Here is a 20,992-nt window from a genome sequence, read left to right as displayed (position 1 = left end):
GCAACCACTTCCGTCCCATCATGTTCCCGGCTAGTTTTCAAAATGTTAAGCGTTTACCACGGTGATAAGGATCTGCAATGCGCCAGCCACTGGTCTGCCGCGTTAAGTGCATAGCTGGGTTAATAGTAAAACACAGGGATTATTACTGGGGCGTGGGTAGTGTATGGAATTTATCAACTACTACAGTCTTCTATTAGTCATTCATGGTTTTGTTGGGTTTTCTTTTTTTTTCTCTCTTTTGTTTTCTTTTTACAGAGCAAGTTTTTAGACGCCCCCGATATAGAAAAAGAAGAAAGTTTGTTTTGTTTAACGCCACTTCTAGAGCACATTGATTTATTAATCATCGGCTATTGGATGTCACACATATTATGGTAATTTTGACACAGTCTTACAGAGGAAACCCGCTACATTTTTCCATTAGTAGCATGGGTGCGTGCGAGTGCGAATAATTTTAACATGCTCATATACCACTAGAGTTTCGAGCATGTCCGTCCCGGGGCCTGTCTCTGGACAGCCAATGACTTGCTCCGGGACAGAACAAAATTAAGGGGACAATTAGCAAGTAGCATGGGATCTTTTATATTAGTCCACGTGTGTGCGTGTGTGTGAGAGAGAGAGAGAGAGAGAGAGAGAGAGAGAGAGAGAGAGAGAGAGAGAGAGAGAGAGAGAGAGAGAGAGAGAGAGAGATGGCAGATACAGATACAGACACGACTATATAGAAGTAAGACGAAACTTACGTATGACGTTCAGTCTGACCAACCAGCGGAGACGTTTGTGACGTGAGCTCACTTGACACTCGTACATTCCGGCGTCATCGATGCGCACGTGCTTGATCAGCAGATTCCACTCTCTCTGGAGGGGTGCGTGCTCCACCAGCACCCGCGTGTCCTCCACGAACGTCCGCCTCCCGATAGTCAGTGGGTTCGGGTCCGACTTACGGCGCCATATTACCTGAAATGGAAAACAAAAAGAACTACGTTTTGAGACAAAGAACATGATGGTCTAAGCTAAGTTGAGCCAGAAGGAAGAGAAAAACGTTCACTAAACTAAGGCGTAACTGTCTAGTTATTAATAAAGCATGTGCCAGCAATCGTGAAATCTGTCACAACCTTGTTACAATACCCCTTTGACTCTGTCTTTTCCAGAGATACCATGTTGGTTTCGGTAACAGTTATTTTTTTGTCATTTACATTTATGCACTTTACCGTAAACCAAATGACCACATCGAAAACAAATCAAGCCGTTCGCGAGCCTTGGCGTTAGTAGCTGTCGCTGAACGCAGAACTGGTAAAAGGCTCTGGTTTTTTGTTTAGTTATTTTTTTTATTATTTTTTTTTTTCATTTTTTTTTTTTCGCTTTTTATTTATTTTCCGTGTTTTTAGGTCCAATTAAAATTCAGTAACACTGATTGCAAAACATGTGTCAGTGCAAGGCAGGAATCTAAAGTTGGCCCATGTTTTTTTAAGTATATATTCCGAATTCATCGGCAAATTTTGTTTTGCTCCTGTAACACGCCATTCTTCGATTTCATTGGCTACTATCTCAATTAATGTAGGTCTCGCACAGACACAGACACGTGACTACTGCAGCTGGTATCCATTCAATCTGTACTTGTCGTGGGCAGAATTCTTTGGCGAAATCAGAGGTTGTGTCAACGACAGGCGTGCTTTAAAGTCACATAGCCTAGTTTTTAAACATTATAACGTACTTTCTTTTCACTATTAAAGCAGTTTTTGATAATTTAAATTAGAAATATTTACATTTTATTATTTAGAAGATTAATTTAATTTTCGTACACCTGAAGTGGTTCTGGTCATCCAGGTTTTTGTAATACCCAAAATGCAGTTTTCATAATTCTAAAAACGCACGTTCGTCTGAGAAGTAACGGTTATCGAGACAAGCTCTGGTTATTTTTAAATGGCGTTTCCTTGTTTAAACATCAGAATTTAGCTTCTCTCTGTTATAACCTTATCTAAATGTGTCTTTAAGGTTTGTATAGTACCTAAACTTAGTGCCCATTATCACAGGCTGTAACCCAAGGTCTGCGCCTTTAACAGTTGTCTGATAGAAGAATGCCATAAGTGACCCCTACCCACACCACAATCTATAACAGTTGTCCGATAGAAGAATGCCATAAGTGACCCCTACCCACACCACAATCTATAACAGTTGTCTGATAGAATAATGCCATAAGTGACCCCTACCCACACCACAATCTATAACACGTCGGTGATGGACACACACTGACGCTGATCGACGTAGATTAAAGGAATGTTTATGGGATCAAACTCGCAAACCACATAGCGTTGAATCAGCGACGGATTATTCCGAGACAGCCCGTCTGAAACAGTGTATGATCATTATATAGAGGCTATTTCATGGGTGTTTTTTTGCGAATACGATTTTTATGTCAACGAGTGATGTGTGAAAACCATATCACTTATTGGCATAAAATTGTATTCGAAAAAACACCATTACATGTTCTATCTAGTATATACATCTTTCCTAGTTTGTCAAGTGCACCAGGACTGTTATATCAAAAGTTGTGGTATGTGATATCCTGTCTGGTGGATGGTGCATATAAAAGATCCCTTGCTACTAATGGAAGCATGTAGCGGGTTTCCTCTCTAAGACTGTGTCACAAATTACCATATGTTTGACATCCAATAGCCGATGATTAATAAATCAATGTGTTTCTAGTGGTGTCGTTAAACAAAACAAACTTTTAACTTTCCTAGTTTCGCACGTAATGCCAAGATATATTTATTCCGGTTGAACTTTTGTTGAAAATTTACTTCAAAATCGTATTCTAAAAAGAAATACGAATAAAATGTATCTTTAATTAATAATTACTAAATAATACTTCTGTGCAAACATACCTAACAAAATTATCCTCCCCCCAAAAAACCCCACAAATACAAAACGATTAGTAGCAAGGGATCTTTTATATGCACCATCCCACAGACAGGATAGCACATACCACGGCCTTTGATACACCAGTCGTGGTGCACTGGCTGGAACGAGAAATAGCCCAATGACAACCACCAGGATGATCTAGAACACATTCGATTTGGGGGTGGGACGTAGCCCAGAGGTACAAAGCTCGCTTGAGGCGCGGTCGGTTTAGGATCAATCCCCGTCGGTGGCCCCCTTGGGCTTAACCGCGACACCACCGAGGCCGGTGATAATTTAAGCAAGAAACTATACGTAATATTTCTTACACAATCTTATGATATACCACCTATTGTAATCATTTTTGTCTCCAACAGTTAAAAGTTAAAGTGTCTTTTGTTTAACGACACCACTAGAGCACATTGATTTATTAATCATCGGCTATTGGATATCAAACATTTGGTAATTTTCACTAAAAGCCGCTACATTTTCCCATTATTAGCAAGGGGTCTCCAACAGAGATTACCCCTGCGTGTGCTGTAACCTCACCGAGGTGCAGGGGTGTAACATTCTCTTTGAGAATGGCCAATACAGCACAAAATTGAAGTTGAGTAAAATTCAGTATCTGTAAAATTCTGTGATATTTGTGTTTTTGCACAGTTCTTTACACTGTTTTTGTTTAAGTCTTGAATTTTTATATTGATGTTGATTTATTTTATTTATTTGCATTACCATAGTTTGACACCCAATAGCCGATGTATTTTTCGTGCTGGGGTGTCGTTAAACATTCATTCATTCATTCATTCCAACAGAGATTACTTAAAATTGAGACTTGCAATTGATTACTGCACGATAAATAAGCACAGTCAAAATTGAATAATCGTGCGTATGATCGTGAACTATTGCAAAGAATTTCTCTGTTTTAAAGACAATACATCACTTTCCTGATGTATATAATTATAAATCCCGTATTCCAATGCCACTAATTGTGGTTTTTAAATGTACTTTATAATATTAATATGGCGATTCCGGACAAAACCGGTTTTCCCCGTACCCCTAATAACAAAATTGGTTTTCCTGGCATCAGCATGCCTGTATGGACAATGATTGAAAACACTCGGAACAAACTCCCAGTGGCTGCCAGTGAATAAACACAAATCTTTGAACTTGCGCAATGGGGAACGCGCTGAGTAACCACATTAAACACCAAATGCGCTTTAATGCTACACACACACACAAAAATCATGTAATATGTATGCGCTCATACGGTATGAATAATTACTCATCGTGTGGCAAACTCTGTAGGATTACGAAATGAAAGTGGAATCATGTCAAATGTGGATTAAACAAGTGGAAAGGGAAGCATTGTTTGTTAACGACACCCCAACACAAATATGACAATACAATTTTTTATTATTAAAATCCCATTGGAAGAAGGAAGATATGTTCTATTTAAAGAGGAACTCTACTCTACTTTTATCCTGCAATCTCTATATGTATTGATGTACCGTCGGTCTGGGATCGATCCCCGTCAGTGGGCCCATTTGTGCTATTTCTCGTAACAGCCAGTGCACCACGACTGGTATATCAAAGGCCGTGGTATGTGCTATCCTGTCTGTGGTATGATGCATATAAAAGATCCCTTGCTACTAATGAACACATTTAGCAGGTATCTTTTCAAAGACTAAATGTCAGAATTACCAAATAGTTGACATCCAATAGCGGATGATTAATAGATCAATGTGCTCTAATGGTGTCGTTAAACAAAACAAACTTTAACTACATGTATATGTATTTTCAAGATATGATGAAAAACAAAACAAACGTTAACTACATGTATATGTATTTTCAAGATATGATGAAAAACAAAACAAACTTTAACTACATGTATATGTATTTTCAAGATATGATGAAAAACAAAAGGAAAACAAATATATGGTAATTAGATCAATAGCTAGGGCCGGGACGTAGCCCAGTGGTAAAGCGCTCGCTCGATGCGCGGTCAGTCTGGGATCGATCCCCGTCGGTGGGCCCATTGGGCTGTTTCTCGCTCCAGCCAGTGCACCACGACTGGTACATCAAATGCCGTGGTATATGCTGTCTTGTCTATGGGATAGTGCATATAAACCATCCCTTGCTGCTAATCGAAAAGAGTAGCCCATGAAGTGGCCACAGCTGGTTTTATCTGTGTGGTCCTTAACCATATGCCCGACACCATACACGAGTGTTGCATTGTTCAAAGTTACTTATTGTTTTATTTCCAATTGATTGTTTTAACTTTTAAAACTGTTTTGAAGACAATTCTTATTTTAAACATAATAAATAAATTGGATGTTAAGAACTATTTTGTTTTGATGTATGGATATTCTAGGCGACAAGGCATGTAACAGATGTGGACATACTACTCTGAAAACAGTAAATTTATGAAATATAATCGCCTCATTTCATGATATTATTATTCTTTTTATGTGGTTTGCAGAATAAATAAAATAGCTGGTTACTGTCTTAAAATATCGGTGTTTTCCTTAGAACGAACGGCGAATGTCGCTTGGCAAAGCCTCGCGGCATTCTCCATTCTAACCTTCACAGGATAAAGTCACTATTTTAAAACAGTAACCAGTTATTTTATATTCATTTGCTGTTATATAGCGCCGCTCAAGACGTCACTTCCTCCGTCCGTTTCAATCGCTGCATGAAGTGATTGAAAAGTAACGCAACCGCATAACGCAAACGCATCGCAACCGCAAATGCATTAATGGAAACAATCATACATATTTCAACCTGTTCTAATTTTAATGCAAACGCTAACGCATACTGCAAACGCATTAATGGAATCGTAGCTTAAGGATCTCACAAATAATGAAAGAAAACATTCGTTGCCACCACACCAAAATCTACTAATGTCGATTAGCAGCAAGATATATATATATATATATATTTATACACCATCATGCAGATAGGATAGCACATGTCATGGCCATTGTTACAACAGTTATAGAGCACTGGCTGGACGGTAAAATAGCCCAGTGAGCCCACTGACGGAGATCAATCCTACAAAATCCGAATGAGTTAAAGGGACTTTCCTGAGATTGCTGCATTGTAAGATGTTTCCGACTAATAAAATATTTCTACGATTAAACTTACATATTAAATATATTTATATGATGAAATGAAATATTACTCTGTACATAATGAACAATGATAAAACTTATACAAAACCATATTGATTTTTAATCTCGTAAGACAAATTACGATTAAATTGGATAAGTTAAGTATCTATTTTGATAACGGGAAGAAGACAGCTGTTGATCAACCAAGGCAGTTGGACGTTTTGGTTTGGTTTGGTTTGGTTTGGTAGTTCTCCATTTAGTCACGTGTGTCCCTATATCAATTACAGTAACAATCCAGGTACAACTGACAATCAATCGATGAACTATTGGACTTACTGAAGGTTCAAGCACGTCTGTCTTGGGCGCATCCTGCGACTTGTATTTGTCTACCTTGACGGTTACTCATAATAATAATAATTAGTTTTTTAATGTATTTTTTCTCTTTGAGCTTCAGAAGTGTTTGCATATACTAAAAACTAAACATCCTTTTCCAGTAATCGTAAAACTAGCCTCAGAAGCCAGCGGATTATACTAAAGACCAAACACCCTGTACCAATTGAAAAACCGACTTTGGTAGCCTCTAAACACGTTACATTATACCGAAATACCAAGCATCCTATTACAATTATAAAACTGATTTTTTTTTATATAGGCTTAGAAGTCTTTGCATAATACTAAAACCCAATCATAGAAATAAGCAGAAATTTCCACTAGTCCACCGGGCAAATATATATATAGAAATCTACTTGTCTGCCAAGACTTTCACTTGTCCAAATCAATTGTTAGTTTTATTCAAGTGCAATGACATTAATTTTGATTGCTCAAAATGAAACTGCATTGAACATTTTCAGTTGTCACCTGGACAACCAGTGAGGTACATTTTGCTTGTCCAAGCAAATTTTCACTTGTCGGGACAAACGGACAAGTGTTGAGTTCGAACACTGAAAACCTAAACATCCCATTCTAATTGTAAAATCCATTTTTTTGTAACGTAAAGTAACAAAACAAAGTTCTTTGAAGAAAAACACATCACTGGTCTTTGAGAATATTACTTCTAAAATGGGTTAACTGTTAAACAAGTGAAAACACAATTAAGAGGGAATCTCTCGTCTGCTGATTACTCAGCGTTTGATCTAGGAAAGGGTAGCGAACCTTTCTTCACTTTATTTGCTCTGCGCCCGCCTGCCAATTACCCCTAGCATCAATCAGCACACCACAGAGAGAACGTTTTCATCACTCTGTTATGTCTCGACTCGATTGTCTGTAATACATGTTTATTATATCCGACATACACCTGCAAATCATTAACTCCAAGACACAAGTGCTTCGAGAAATCAGACGATATAAAAACCAAGCCGCGAAGGCAAAATGTCGGCAAATGTCGGCAAAAGTCGGTATTTTTCCAGCGAACGTACATCTTGGCGGACGTCTTATTTGTCTCGATTTCCCGTGATATATATTGCTCCGAGCGTTGCAAGAACAAATTGGACGTAACGAAGCATGTATCTGACATTTCTCTACGAATCTTAGAGTCATTTAACATGAAAGACTATACTTTATTAATCTCTGCTGAAGTCGAAGCGGTTAAAGGAGTTATGACGCAAGGGTGGAAGGTACACGTATATTTCAGTTTATGGCTCGTAAAAGCAATACATTTTACCTAACAAACTGTCACGCTGTTTCTTTTGTGTATAGCACAAATAATAGGTAGTCGAGAAACTGCCTCGCCCTCATAAACGAAGGAAGCAATGTTTTAGCTAAGGACACAATCAACACATTTTAATTACGGTTATATGGGCACGTGCTTATAAAACTTAAAGTCTAGACTTTAATAAAGTCCAGACTTTAACGTAATGCTATTTTAATGGCGTTGCCATGACGTTAAAGTCTGGACTTTATTAAAGTCTAGACTTTAAGGTTTATAAGCACGGGGCATGGTGTCCGACATTTGATTAACGTTCCACACAGATAAGGTAAGAGGAAACCCGTTGCGGCCATGCAATGAGCTACTCTTTCCCTTTAGCAGCAAGGGATCTTTTATATGCACCATTCCACAAATAGGATACCATATACCACGGCCTTTGATATACCAGTCGTGGTGCACAAACATACCACAGACTTTGTTACACCAGTTGTGGAGCACTAGCTGGAATCAGAAATAGCCCAATGTACCCACCGACGGGGATCGATCCTAAACCGACCACACATCAAACGAGTGCTTCCACTTGGGCTACGTTCCGCCCCTGTCTCGCCCTCAGATTAGTTCCGTGTTTAGGAATGTGAGCGTTTGCAGTTATTTTGACTGGTTTTCGTCGCATCTTAGCCTATAACATTAGACGCAAAAACCAGTTTAGTGAGAGTCCGTAAGCACTTGGCCTCCTAGACATCCTTTAGCGACGTGTTCAGAAGGGTGAGCGCTCACGAACAATTTGACTGGCACCATGGTATTCTGTCGCATCACACATATTTAACATTAGGCGCAAAAACCAATTTAGTGAGCGACCGCCGGGACTCGGTTTCCTGGGCTAAGTTCAACCAAACGTTTGCAAGACTAGTTTTTACGCTTCTCGTTGAAACGAATGATCACTTCGGGAACCAATCAAAGTAGTTTGCAAACGTTAGCAAGGCTCGCTATCGCTGAACACGGGGCTAGACATGCCTTGGGTAATAATGCCGATGACGTACTTCCTGGTTATATGACAGTGTACCTGAGGCGTAGCCAGAGAGGAAAAAAAAACCGCCGAGGCAAACCCAGACCTGTAAAATAAATATTAGTGTCATGGGAAAAATAAAATAAATCTGTCGAAATTCCGGACGAGGCAAGCGCCTCGTCTGCCTGATGCTAGCTACGCCATCGTGTACAATGAAGTATACTGAACTCCACTCAAAACGCACAACCCAATAATTGTCGTTGTTATTGCTATCGCATGTCTGAGGCTGCTATAAAACACAATAATCCTAAACATTGTATATACAATTTGTGGTTATTGTATTGCCTACCAGAATACATAGATAATAATACACGAGTGGCCGTCACATACCATTTATCTCACAACGAGTTGTTTTAAAATGTATCTAACGAACGAAAGCGAGTTTGATAGGTTTTTAAAGAAGGAGTTGTGAGATAAATAGTATCTAACGAACACGAATGTATTATTCTATTTCTTACATACCCTCAAAAACCAGGTTTTAAGCAATTTTTTAAACATTTTTTTCGACTAAAAGTTATTTACGGCCGTTGCACTTGTAGCTGACTTACGTGTCACAGACACATGATTGTTGGGTTAATTATACGTGACAGTGTAAACTATTTCCACCGTGTTGTTTATAATGGTTATAATCTAGGAGCAGCCAGTCGTATGTCTTGATATTGTTAACACACGTACATGTGTAAACAAACCATGTGTTATCAAAACTAATGCATGATGTTCTCTCCAACGGGTGTGTAAGAAATCAATGTATACAACATCAGTTAAATGTATTATTTCTTCATCTCATATCGTTTTTACATCTACAAATCTGACTGGTGCATTTCCATTGGAGTTCATAATATCAGTATAATTGCGCTTGGGTGGGTGTTACCTAATACATTCCACTACATATAGCCAGTGAATATATGCGTGGTTTGTGTTTATGTTAAATAGGATTTTATATTTTAACAAGTTTTTACTGTAAAATAGTGTGTGTGTTGTGCTGTAACGTTCTGGTTCTAATGCAAATAAACAAAATTCTTTGGGATAATGGAAATGGAAGTTCAATTTAAAACAAGCTTTCACTCTGTATGTATAATCGTTTATGGACATGGCACTATAATTCAATGATTGTATTGATTTAAGCTATACGCTTATCAGAACAACATGTCCATCATCATTGACGACATGAGCATCAGAACACCAAGAAGCAGCACACGGGACAAGAAAAAAAAGCTTGTTAATTAGTAATATCATTCAGTGGAACATGTAAAAGCCCGGTACCATATCAATGTATAGGAAATACCATTTTAGAGATATGAGAAATACATCAGAACATTTTCTCCAAATCTTCCACACAAATAACCAGAGACGCCAAATAGCTGTAGTTGGAGTTTGAAATAAACTGAGAGATGTCAAACCAAATATTCCTTTCTTTTCTTCCTTTATTCCATAGCTGACAGGCTTTTAACAGCATAGACAAAAAAATTAAAATAAGACAAAAGAAACGAAAGGAGAGAAAAATCCCTCTCCTTGTTTAATTATGTGTGAACGTGTCCCGCGTTCAGCACGTTCATCTCACAATTCTATGTGACCATAATTAGCGTGGTAATTTACGACTAGACTACAAGCAATCAATATCTCGAAGAAAATAATTTATTAGCCTTCAGAGTCACGGAAAATAGCGCATACTAAAAAAAAGAAAGTGAGACGAAGAAGAAGAAAAAACATGCATTTGTGTTCTTTGAAAACTTGAGGAAGACATTTCTACAAGAGCGGATGTTGTGATAATGACAAGGAAAATTGAAGTGCAACTTAAAACCTGGTGCGTCCACTTTATTTCTTTTAAGGGCAGATCCAGAAAGTACCACAAGGGTAGGGAGGTGGGAAAGTAGAGATCAATTAAGGAAAAAGTATGCTGCTTCTTCTTCTTCTGTTTTTTCTCTGTTTTTTCTTCTTTTTATTTTGCATCGATTGCTACTTCTTGATGTTGTTTCCCATACTTTCGTCGGTGGGCAAATAAGGTGCAAAATGAATGTAAATTAATTAATTTGAGTCTATGGGTGGTTCTAATTAGAGAACAAAACCCCGTTTACTCCCCTTTCCTCATGTGCTCATTTTAGAATAGCCCTTATAAGAGATATTTGGCCAGTTAAAATGTTTTACTTCGTTTTTGTTTTCTTCTGTTTCTCTTCCGTTTAGTCTTTTCTTTGTGTTATTGGTTGAACGTGTCACAGTGTTGATTTCTCTTACCATATACATCAACCTCCACTCACGGGATTTAAACTAGAGATTGTCTATATGTATATACCAGTCTTTGTGTTGTTGGTTGAACGTTTCACGGTGTTGATTTCTCTTACCATATACATCAACCTCCACTCACGGGATTTAAACTAGAGATTGTCTATATGTATATACCAGTCTTTGTGTTATTGGTTGAACGTGTCACGGTGTTTATTTCTCTTACCATATACACCAACCTCCACTCACGGGGTTTAAACTAGAGATTGTCTATATGTATATACCAGTCTTTGTGTTGTTGGTTGAACGTGTCACAGTGTTGATTTCTCTTACCATATACATCAACCTCCACTCACGGGGTTTAAACTAGAGATTGTCTATATGTATATACCAGTCTTTGTGTTGTTGGTTGAACGTGTCACGGTGTTGATTTCTCTTACCATATACATCAACCTCCACTCACGGGATTTAAACTAGAGATTGTCTATATGTATATACCAGTCTTTGTGTTGTTGGATGAACGTGTCACGGTGTTGATTTCTCTTACCATATACATCAAACTCCACTCACGGGGTTTAAACTAGAGATTGTCTATATGTATATACCAGTCTTTGTGTTGTTGGTTGAACGTGTCACGGTGTTGATACCATATACATCAACCTCCACTCACGGGATTTAAACTAGAGATTGTCTATATGTATATATCAGTCTTTGTGTTGTTGGTTGAACGTGTCATGGTGTTGATTTCTCTTACCATATACATCAACCTCCACTCACGGGATTTAAACTAGAGATTGTCTATATGTATATACCAGTCTTTGTGTTATTGGTTGAACGTGTCACGGTGTTGATTTCTCTTACCATATACATCAACCTCCACTCACGGGATTTAAACTAGAGATTGTCTATATGTATATACCAGTCTTTGTGTTATTGGTTGAACGTGTCACGGTGTTGATTTCTCTTACCATATACATCAACCTCCACTCACGGGATTTAAACTAGAGATTGTCTATATGTATATACCAGTCTTTGTGTTGTTGGTTGAACGTGTCACGGTGTTGATTTCTCTTACCATATACATCAACCTCCACTCACGGGGTTTAAACTAGAGATTGTCTATATGTATATACCAGTCTTTGTGTTATTGGTTGAACGTGTCACGGTGTTGATTTCTCTTACCATATACATCAACCTCCACTCACGGGGTTTAAACTAGAGATTGTCTATATGTATATACCAGTCTAATGCTCTAAATTAACTCAAATCGTAGGACGCGAAACTCTTACAGAGAAAGTCCCTGGTTCAAATCACATCATGGGATGTTGATGTATCTGTTACATTTTCTGCCGATGTAAAGAGGGGTATGTCAACTTCCACTGAGAGGATTCGAACCATGGACCGTCTGTATGAAGTCATCGCTGTACCTGAGATAACAGGGTGATTCTCACAAGCAATACACCACGACTGGTATATCAAAGATCATGCTATGTGCTATCCTGTCTGTGGCATGATGCATATAAAAGATCTCTTGCTAGTAATGAAAAAATGTAGCGGGTAAGACTATATGTCAAAATTACCAAATGTTTGACATCCAGTAGCCGATGATTAATAAAGCAATGTGCGCTAGTAGTGTTGTTAAACAAAACAAACTTTAACTTTAATTCACAAGCAATACTGCCAGTGGAAGTAATTTATGCCAGTACTACTATTCTTAAACAGTTTTGAGCAAAGTGTAACACGTTCTATGATGTCAAAAATAGGATTATGGTATTTTGAGCATACATCACTAAACGTAGAATGTATCTAGATTATTTTCAGCACTTATTTGAAAAACAAAATCTCTAGAACGGCTATGATTCGCACTAAATGATGAATAAATAGTTTGAAGAAGATCCGCATACATGTAGAAAGTAATTAAATATCTTTGTGAATCCGCAAATTGTTTCCTTACACATCCCCTACAAAATAATGTCCGTCTAGAATCCAGACTAGATCTACGAAACTGGTGCAAAGACTATTGATAAAATATGAAACTACCATCACAGTGTTTGCTATTTACAATATGAGCAATGCTATCTTCAATTGTGTATGTAGTATATTTAGTATTATAAGGAAGAAATCAGCTCAATATCAATTTACTAATTACATAGATTGTGGCATACGAGGTTGGGGTTTTTTTTTTCACATCAGCACTTAAGGGATTAGTCGAGTTTATGTTCACAATAAAAGAGACTGCAATTCCCAATTGGTACGTGTACGTGTATTGTGGGGTGTATACCATCAAATAAAATCCCACAGACGACAATAGTAATATATATATGTTGCTACAACTCCTATCTGCAGCGTATCAATCGACATAAACACCACGGATATAAATACTACCATCCCTCACCCTTAAAGTACATCAGAAAATATTTTGGGGTTAAGCTGCTGATTTCAGAGATAACGTGTAGATTCTATGACTACCCTTGTTCCGCACAAAATTCAAGTACTTTTTTCTACAGGTACCCCATACATGTTTCAAGCATAAGGCTACTTGACACAATGGTACTAGATGAAATAAAATTGCATACATTTTTTTTCCTCAGATGAAACTAATGTTTTGGGGTTGGGGTTTTTTACAGCAAACACACTCACATTTATCACCAGTGACAGAACTGGTCGTGTTAACTTTTCTATCAAACGTTGGGTGCACGTCGAACATTGACCCAGCCGGATGTTATTTGGTTTAGTACTACCTGTATGAATAGCGACACGTACACGTACACAAACTGAAGTTTACTTACAAACTTTGCAATACAAGTCGAAACATGTTTAAGCAAATGTTACCCCATCCATCTATTCGTCACCCCTATTTCTCAACTTTCCTTCCAACCCCTCCCTTATTCTGCCGCCTTTATGTGGCTACTATGCTTAGTATGTGACGTGCTACATGCGTTTTAAAAGCACAGTTATATTACAAACATTAGTTTATTCCTCGCTGAGTTCGTATTCAATAAAGATCATACCACTATTTTATGACAGACAGCTCACACAAACATACACATTTCATATATACTTATTGTGTAAACATCGACCGAAGAGCACGTTTATATTCATGTTGTAAAAGCCATTTTACACGTAGAAACCTCTCGTAACGTATTAAGACCGCAGAAATGTTTGACGTAACGTTTCTGTTTCTACAAATAAATATTCCCCTACACGTTATGAATTTGAATGAATATTTAGTTTTTTTCTACTCCGATCAATCCTGTGAAAAGTTCATAAGACATGTTACTGACAGTCTATCACAATATTTACCGGGACATTGTTGTTACGTTAATTACGACATGAGGTTAATATACTACTCACAACAAGTCAAGGGCCGGTACCAAATGTTACCTTACTTCTTCTCAAGCATTGTCACGGGGATCCTATAATACCCGTAACTGAATAAAACACGATTATCCAAATATCTCTCCTAACTGTATATCTATTAGATCTCTCTGTATCGGGCAGTCTAATACCCGAGTAGCTCGGCTCTAGGTATAATCAGAGATAAGATCTTATATAAATATATATATATATATATATATAGCACGTTTAGTTCACTAGAAAACACAACAAAACACAATACACTTTGGAATCTGTATTAACACTACGCTGACAAATGTACTTGCCGCAGTAGTTAATTAACAACAACAATATGATAACAACCCAGAGCTAATCACTTAATTAGTTAATCACTAGGTGTCTAGTTTACACAATATTCTAATCACTTCACCGTGATACAGCACACACACGTGTTATAATTGAGAAACGCTTTCAGGGGAACTTAATTAATAAAGGAATTACAACTCTATTCCTAACTGGTTAATTTTTAATTAATCCTTAACTACTCATTCAGTAACCTTGTAATACAAAATTAATACTGGTACATATCACCATAAAGACAATAACCTACAGTTTACCTAGGTCCTCTAGGATGACCGGCTAAGCTTTATCTTACCAAATACTCGTATAAATATATTAGAACAGTGAAGCCTACAATGTACTTCGTCAGATTACCGGAGACACTGTCTAAAGAATATTGGTATAATACAGTATTAAAATATTTAAAGTCACATCAATCACATCAAGGTTATACAACAGTGCAGAAAAATATATTTACCAGTCCTGTCGGACTACGTTCCCCGGGAGCCTTCCAATGTTTCTTCCCGATTATATTTAAAATCCTAGCTATTTATTAAAAAAAATCGCCTGGGAGCACAACGCGGTACCTCACCTATCATGTGATAGTTCCACAACTCCCAGAGACGGTATATTTTCTTAGATGGCCAGAAACCACGGTCGTAAAACCGCACTACCGGAATTATTACGTAACTACTGGCCACATGGCCTCCACACCTGATCTGGGTGTGTATTAGGAGGTACGGTCGCGCGGAGGTATTACGTAACCAAGCTGCACTAGGCCCTCTAAAACAATTAACATTGCCACAGGCGAAAAGATAAGAGCATGTTCCGTCACAAACATTAAAAAACCCCAGGGGCAGTGGTAGGTAATGAAGCGTAAGTTACATTCTGATAAATCATTTCAGATTGCAAGTACATGAGCCTTATACTTACAGCTTGTTTGGTTGCCGTTAGACAGTGTATGGCAAATGCATAAAAAAAAAACACAAGATTGTTTGACTTTTTAAAACAAAAATTCTGACTAAGCAGGACACCTACCTGGAAAGTGTATGGCGCACGCCAAACTCCTTTTTTTATGTTAACACTTTTCATGATTGTTTAGGGTAGGGAAGGTATAAATTTCTTTGCAATAGGGCTTTGGATAGCCATATCATCAAAATGTTAATTCAGCATTCTGGCATGTGGTTGAGCCCTACCATGTCTGAATGACAGCACATCCATGACACAAGTAGATGCCTGCAAGTGAGCCATTCCGTCATCCATTAACTGCAAGAGCGTTTCCATCCCACTGGCTCAGCGAATGGGCTACACCTCCCAGGCGCGGTGTCCATGTGGCCCTTAACTTCTTGTGACTAGTATATATTAATGTTTAATAACTGCCCTTCCCCCTCCCCACGGTCAAAGAAAACGAGTAAAACGGGGATGTTAATACCTCGGTCATACAAAACTGATGTAAAACGGGAACTTTAATACCTTGGTCATAGAAAACTGGCGTATAACGGGAACTTTAATACCTTGGTCATAGAAAACTGGCGTATAACGGGAACTTTAATACCTTGGTCATAGAAAACTGGCGTATAACGGGAACTTTAATACCTTGGTCATAGAAAACTGGCGTATAACGGGAACTTTAATACCTTGGTCATAGAAAACTGGGGTATAACCGGAACTTTAATACCTTGGTCATAGAAAACTGGCGTATAACGGGAACTTTAATACCTTGGTCATAGAAAACTGGGGTATAACGGGAACTTTCATACCTTGGTCATAGAAAACTGGGCTATAACGGGAACTTTAATACCTTGGTCATAGAAAACTGGCGTATAACGGGAACTTTAATACCTTGGTCATAGAAAACTGATGTAAAACGGGAACTTTAATACCTTGGTCATAGAAAACTGGCGTATAACGGGAACTTTAATACCTTGGTCATAGAAAACTGGCGTATAACGGGAACTTTAATACCTTGGTCATAGAAAACTGGCGTATAACGGGAACTTTAATACCTTGGTCATAGAAAACTGGCGTATAACGGGAACTTTAATACCTTGGTCATAGAAAACTGGCGTATAACGGGAACTTTAATACCTTGGTCATAGAAAACTGGGGTATAACGGGAACTTTAATACCTTGGTCATAGAAAACTGGGTATAACGGGAACTTTAATACCTTGGTCATAGAAAACTGGGGTATAACGGGAACTTTAATACCTCGGTCATAGAAAACTGGGGTATAGCGGGATCTTTAATAACTCGGTCATAGAAAACTGGGGTATAGCGGGAACTTTAATACTTCGGTCATAGAAAACTGGGGTATAACGGGAACTTTAATACCTCGGTCATAGAAAACTGGCGTATAACGGGAACTTTAATACCTCGGTCATAGAAAACTGGGGTATAACGGGAACTTTAATACCTCGGTCATAGAAAACTGGGGTATAACGGGAACTTTAATACCTCGGTCATAGAAAACTGGGGTATATCGGGAACTTTAATACCTCGGTCATAGAAAACTGGCGTATAACGGGAACTTTAATACCTCGGTCATAGAAAACTGGGGTATATCGGGAACTTTAATACCTCGGTCATAGAAAACTGGGGTATATCGGGAACTTTAATACCTCGGTCATAGAAAACTGGCGTATAACGGGAACTTTAATACCTCGGTCATAGAAAACTGGCGTATAACGGGAACTTTAATACTTCGGTCATAGAAAACTGGGGTATAACGGGAACTTTAATACCTCGGTCATAGACAACTGGCGTATAACGGGAACTTTAATACCTCGGTCATAGAAAACTGGGGTATATCGGGAACTTTAATACCTTGGTCATAGAAAACTGGCGTATAACGGGAACTTTAATACCTTGGTAATTGAAAACTGGCGTATAACGGGAACTTTAATACCTCGGTCATAGAAAACTGGCGTATAACGGGAACTTTAATACCTCGGTCATAGAAAACTGGGGTATAACGGGAACTTTAATACCTTGGTCATAGACAACTGGCGTATAACGGGAACTTTAATACCTTGGTCATAGAAAACTGGCGTATAACGGGAACTTTAATACCTTGGTCATAGAAAACGGGCGTATAACGGGAACTTTAATACCTTGGTCATAGAAAACGGGTAAAACGGGAACATTACTCAACCGGTTCGCTAACTCGGATTGATCCTGATTACTATTGCTCCCGAGGCGACACCTCTAACCAGACGGTTTACAAATTAAAAATGCATGTGTTTAACTTCCGCCAGCATCCAAACTTCACACGTCCGGCAAACACGGCCCGGGGGTAAACAAATATGAACGGCCTGCTTCGCGCTAGTTCATAATGAATATGTCAGACAAGCAGTCAATTACCTTTTACATATATTGATTTCATTCCCTGTCTTTTAGAGGCTTCTCCAATCGATATATAAAACCTAACAAGCGGATTGATTATTTGTCATTTATAGACAAACTATGTCTACGGATATATTCCTTAGCATTGATGTATGGCGTACTCTATCTCTGTGTAGGGATATATACGATAATATTGATATACGTAAAGTGTATTCTCTCTCTCTCTCTCTCTCTCTCTCTCTCTCTCTCTCTCTCTCTCTCTCTCTCTCTCTCTCTCTCTCTCTCTCTCTCTCTCACACACACACACACACACACCACACACACACACACACTATTTCCTCACATTCTTTTGTCTATTTTCTGATCCGCACACATATGCCCACAACAATTTTAATTCTGCTTAATATTCAATTTTGAAAATTCCATTCTAGACCTACCATAAAACAAACTCTTAACAAACAGACAAACAGACAGACAGACAGACAAACACGCAGGCAGACAGACAAATAAAACATCTTAAGTACTGGCTATGTGCCTGATGTTTGCGTTTGTCTACTAAAGAGAAACAGTCTCACCTTCTTGGTACTGAGGTTATCAACAGAGCACTCGAGTCTCGCGAGATCTCCCTCTCTGAACGTGAAGTTGGTCTTGGTGGCCAGAAAGCTTGGAAGTGGTACGGGGGACGACGTCACGGGAGTCTTAGCCACATCTGAAAACAAATAATAATAAAATAGAGAGAAAGAATTACAATTTAAGGTTAAAATATCGGATATGTTTCACTATTTAAGCGTGTAGGAATCGTGTAGGAATCATGACACACAATTATAAAGTCAAACATTATTTTGTTTAACGACACCACTAGAGCACATTGATTTATTAATCATCGGCTGTTTGGTGTCAAACATTTGGTAATTCTGACAAGCAGTCATCAGATGAAACCCGCTACATTTTTCCTAATGCAGTAAGAGATCTTTATATGCACTTTCCCACAGACAGAAAGGCGCATACCACGGCCTTTCACCAGTTGCGGTGCACTGTTTGGAACGAGAAAAACCCAATCAGTTGAATGGATCCACTGAGGTGATCGATCCTGCGACGCAAGCACCCCAAGCGAGCACTCAACCGACTGAGCTAAGTCCCGCACTCAGAATTATAAAGGTCCGTTCCAAGTTTTAAACTGGGTTTTTTCAGTGGAGAAACTAGCTAAGACTGATTTATAATAAATAAGACGTACAGTAAGATACTGTACGAAATAGTATTAAAACATGGTGACTCACTGCATGGTGGCAGTCAACCGTAATTGTTGACTTCGACATAATTGTTGACTTCGACATAATTGTTGATTTCAACATAATCATTGACTTCAACATAATCATTGACTTCGACATAATCGTTGATTTCAACATAATCATTGACTTCAACATAATTGTTGACTTCGACATAATTGTTGACTTCAACATAATCGTTGACTTCGACATAATTGTTGACTTCGATTTAATTGACTTCGACATAATTGTTGTTGACTTCGACATAATTGTTGAGGCGGACCCATTCGCTGATTTTTTTTCTCTATTCCAGCCAGTGTCCCACGACTACCATAGCAAATGCCGAGGTATGTGCTATCCTGTATGTGGGAAAGTGAATGCAAAGATCCCTTACTACTAATAGAAGAAATGTAGCGGGTTTCCTCTGAAGACTACGAATAAAAAATTACCAAATGTCTGACATCCAATCGTTGATTATTAATAAATGTGGTCTATGGGTGTCAGTAAACAAAACAAATCTTAACCTTTTTAAAATTTAAGGTGGGAGTGTGTACCGTAAGGTTGGAGTGTGTACCGTAAGGTGGGAGTGTGTACCTTAAGGTGACTTCACGCCTTGTACGGAAATAGCCGATTGTGACAAGAGAAGCATTACGATGTCATCGGTTTCTTTGAAATATGTTTTAATCGTACGAGACACTCGTATCGTGTGGCTTCGGCTTTACACACACACACACACACACACACACACACACACCTCCTGGATCTGCGATTGTGAACATTCCTCCATGACACGAGCTAGAAACTGCCTGTAGCAAAGAGTCTCAGAAGCAGATTGCAGAAAGTTGAGGACAACACGAAAGAGTCTTAGCCCAATCAAAGTCTACTGGATAACAATGGACGTGAGTTACAGATTGCCGCGAGGGTGCTTCCTCTACCTCCCCATTCCCCCGGGTACAGGTAATGCAAAATAGCGGGGGGCGGGGGTTACAAACTGCCGTAAGGGCCAGGCATAATTTTGTTTCTGGCCGATACAAAAAGACCATAATTCTGATATCGATGAGATGGATGGTGGAAAATACCTTACAGATGAAGCGCCATCAGAAGGAGGAATTAACCAATTAGAACCCAAGTCGAGGAAGAAAAAGGGTTCATTACTGGTGTGGAAAATAAAAACTGCAAACACCTTGGGGACATATTCTCGTAACACTTTGTGTTTAGAAATGCCCATTTTAACAGGGCGAAGAATCTGCAGCACAATGAATCAATCACTTAGCTCATTAATTAAGATAGCTATTATTAAACAGTACATGCACGCGTATTTCTGTGGGCCTGAGGACGATCCAGGTGCTGCAGTGTGAGGCGTTCAATGTATGGAACATCGAGACATGATTCGTGTGGTCGTAAAAGCGCACACATTAGTTACAAATTAATAATGAATACCTAAAATCGCAATACATATAGCTAACTATGGACTTAGGGTGTCGCTCTAACTTTTAGTATGGTACTGGTGATGGTTGCGGTGATAATGATGAGGATAGCGATGACGACGACGATAATGATAATGATGAATATGATGATGATTGATGATGATTGATGATGAAGATGATGATGACGACGATGAAGATGATGATGATGATGGTGAAGATGATGGTGATGATGATGATGACGATGATGATGATGATGAAGATGATGGTGATGATGATGATGAGAAGGATAATGAGGAGGATGAGGATGGTGGTGGTGGTTCTGCTGGTGCTGGTGCTGCTGCTGATGGT

General features: G+C 38.6%; 1 protein-coding gene across 1 annotated transcript in view; it reads right to left on the bottom strand.

Annotated features, from left to right (window-relative positions):
* Positions 1-695: 695 nt before the first annotated feature.
* Positions 696-20,992, bottom strand: part of LOC121387106 (lachesin-like) — an 89,640-nt gene continuing 69,343 nt past the window's right edge. Inside the window, exons 2-3 of the mRNA XM_041518133.1 lie at positions 18,528-18,661; positions 696-951 (exon numbers count right to left, since the gene is read on the bottom strand). Coding sequence (XP_041374067.1) covers positions 712-951; positions 18,528-18,661 — 374 coding nt within the window. The 3' untranslated portion in view covers positions 696-711. The remainder of the gene's footprint in view (positions 952-18,527; positions 18,662-20,992) is intronic.

The sequence above is a fragment of the Gigantopelta aegis genome, chromosome 2 (genome assembly GCF_016097555.1).
Source record: "Gigantopelta aegis isolate Gae_Host chromosome 2, Gae_host_genome, whole genome shotgun sequence".
Classification (NCBI taxonomy): Eukaryota; Metazoa; Mollusca; class Gastropoda; order Neomphalida; family Peltospiridae; genus Gigantopelta; species Gigantopelta aegis.
This window is presented reverse-complemented; position numbering and strand designations above follow the sequence as displayed.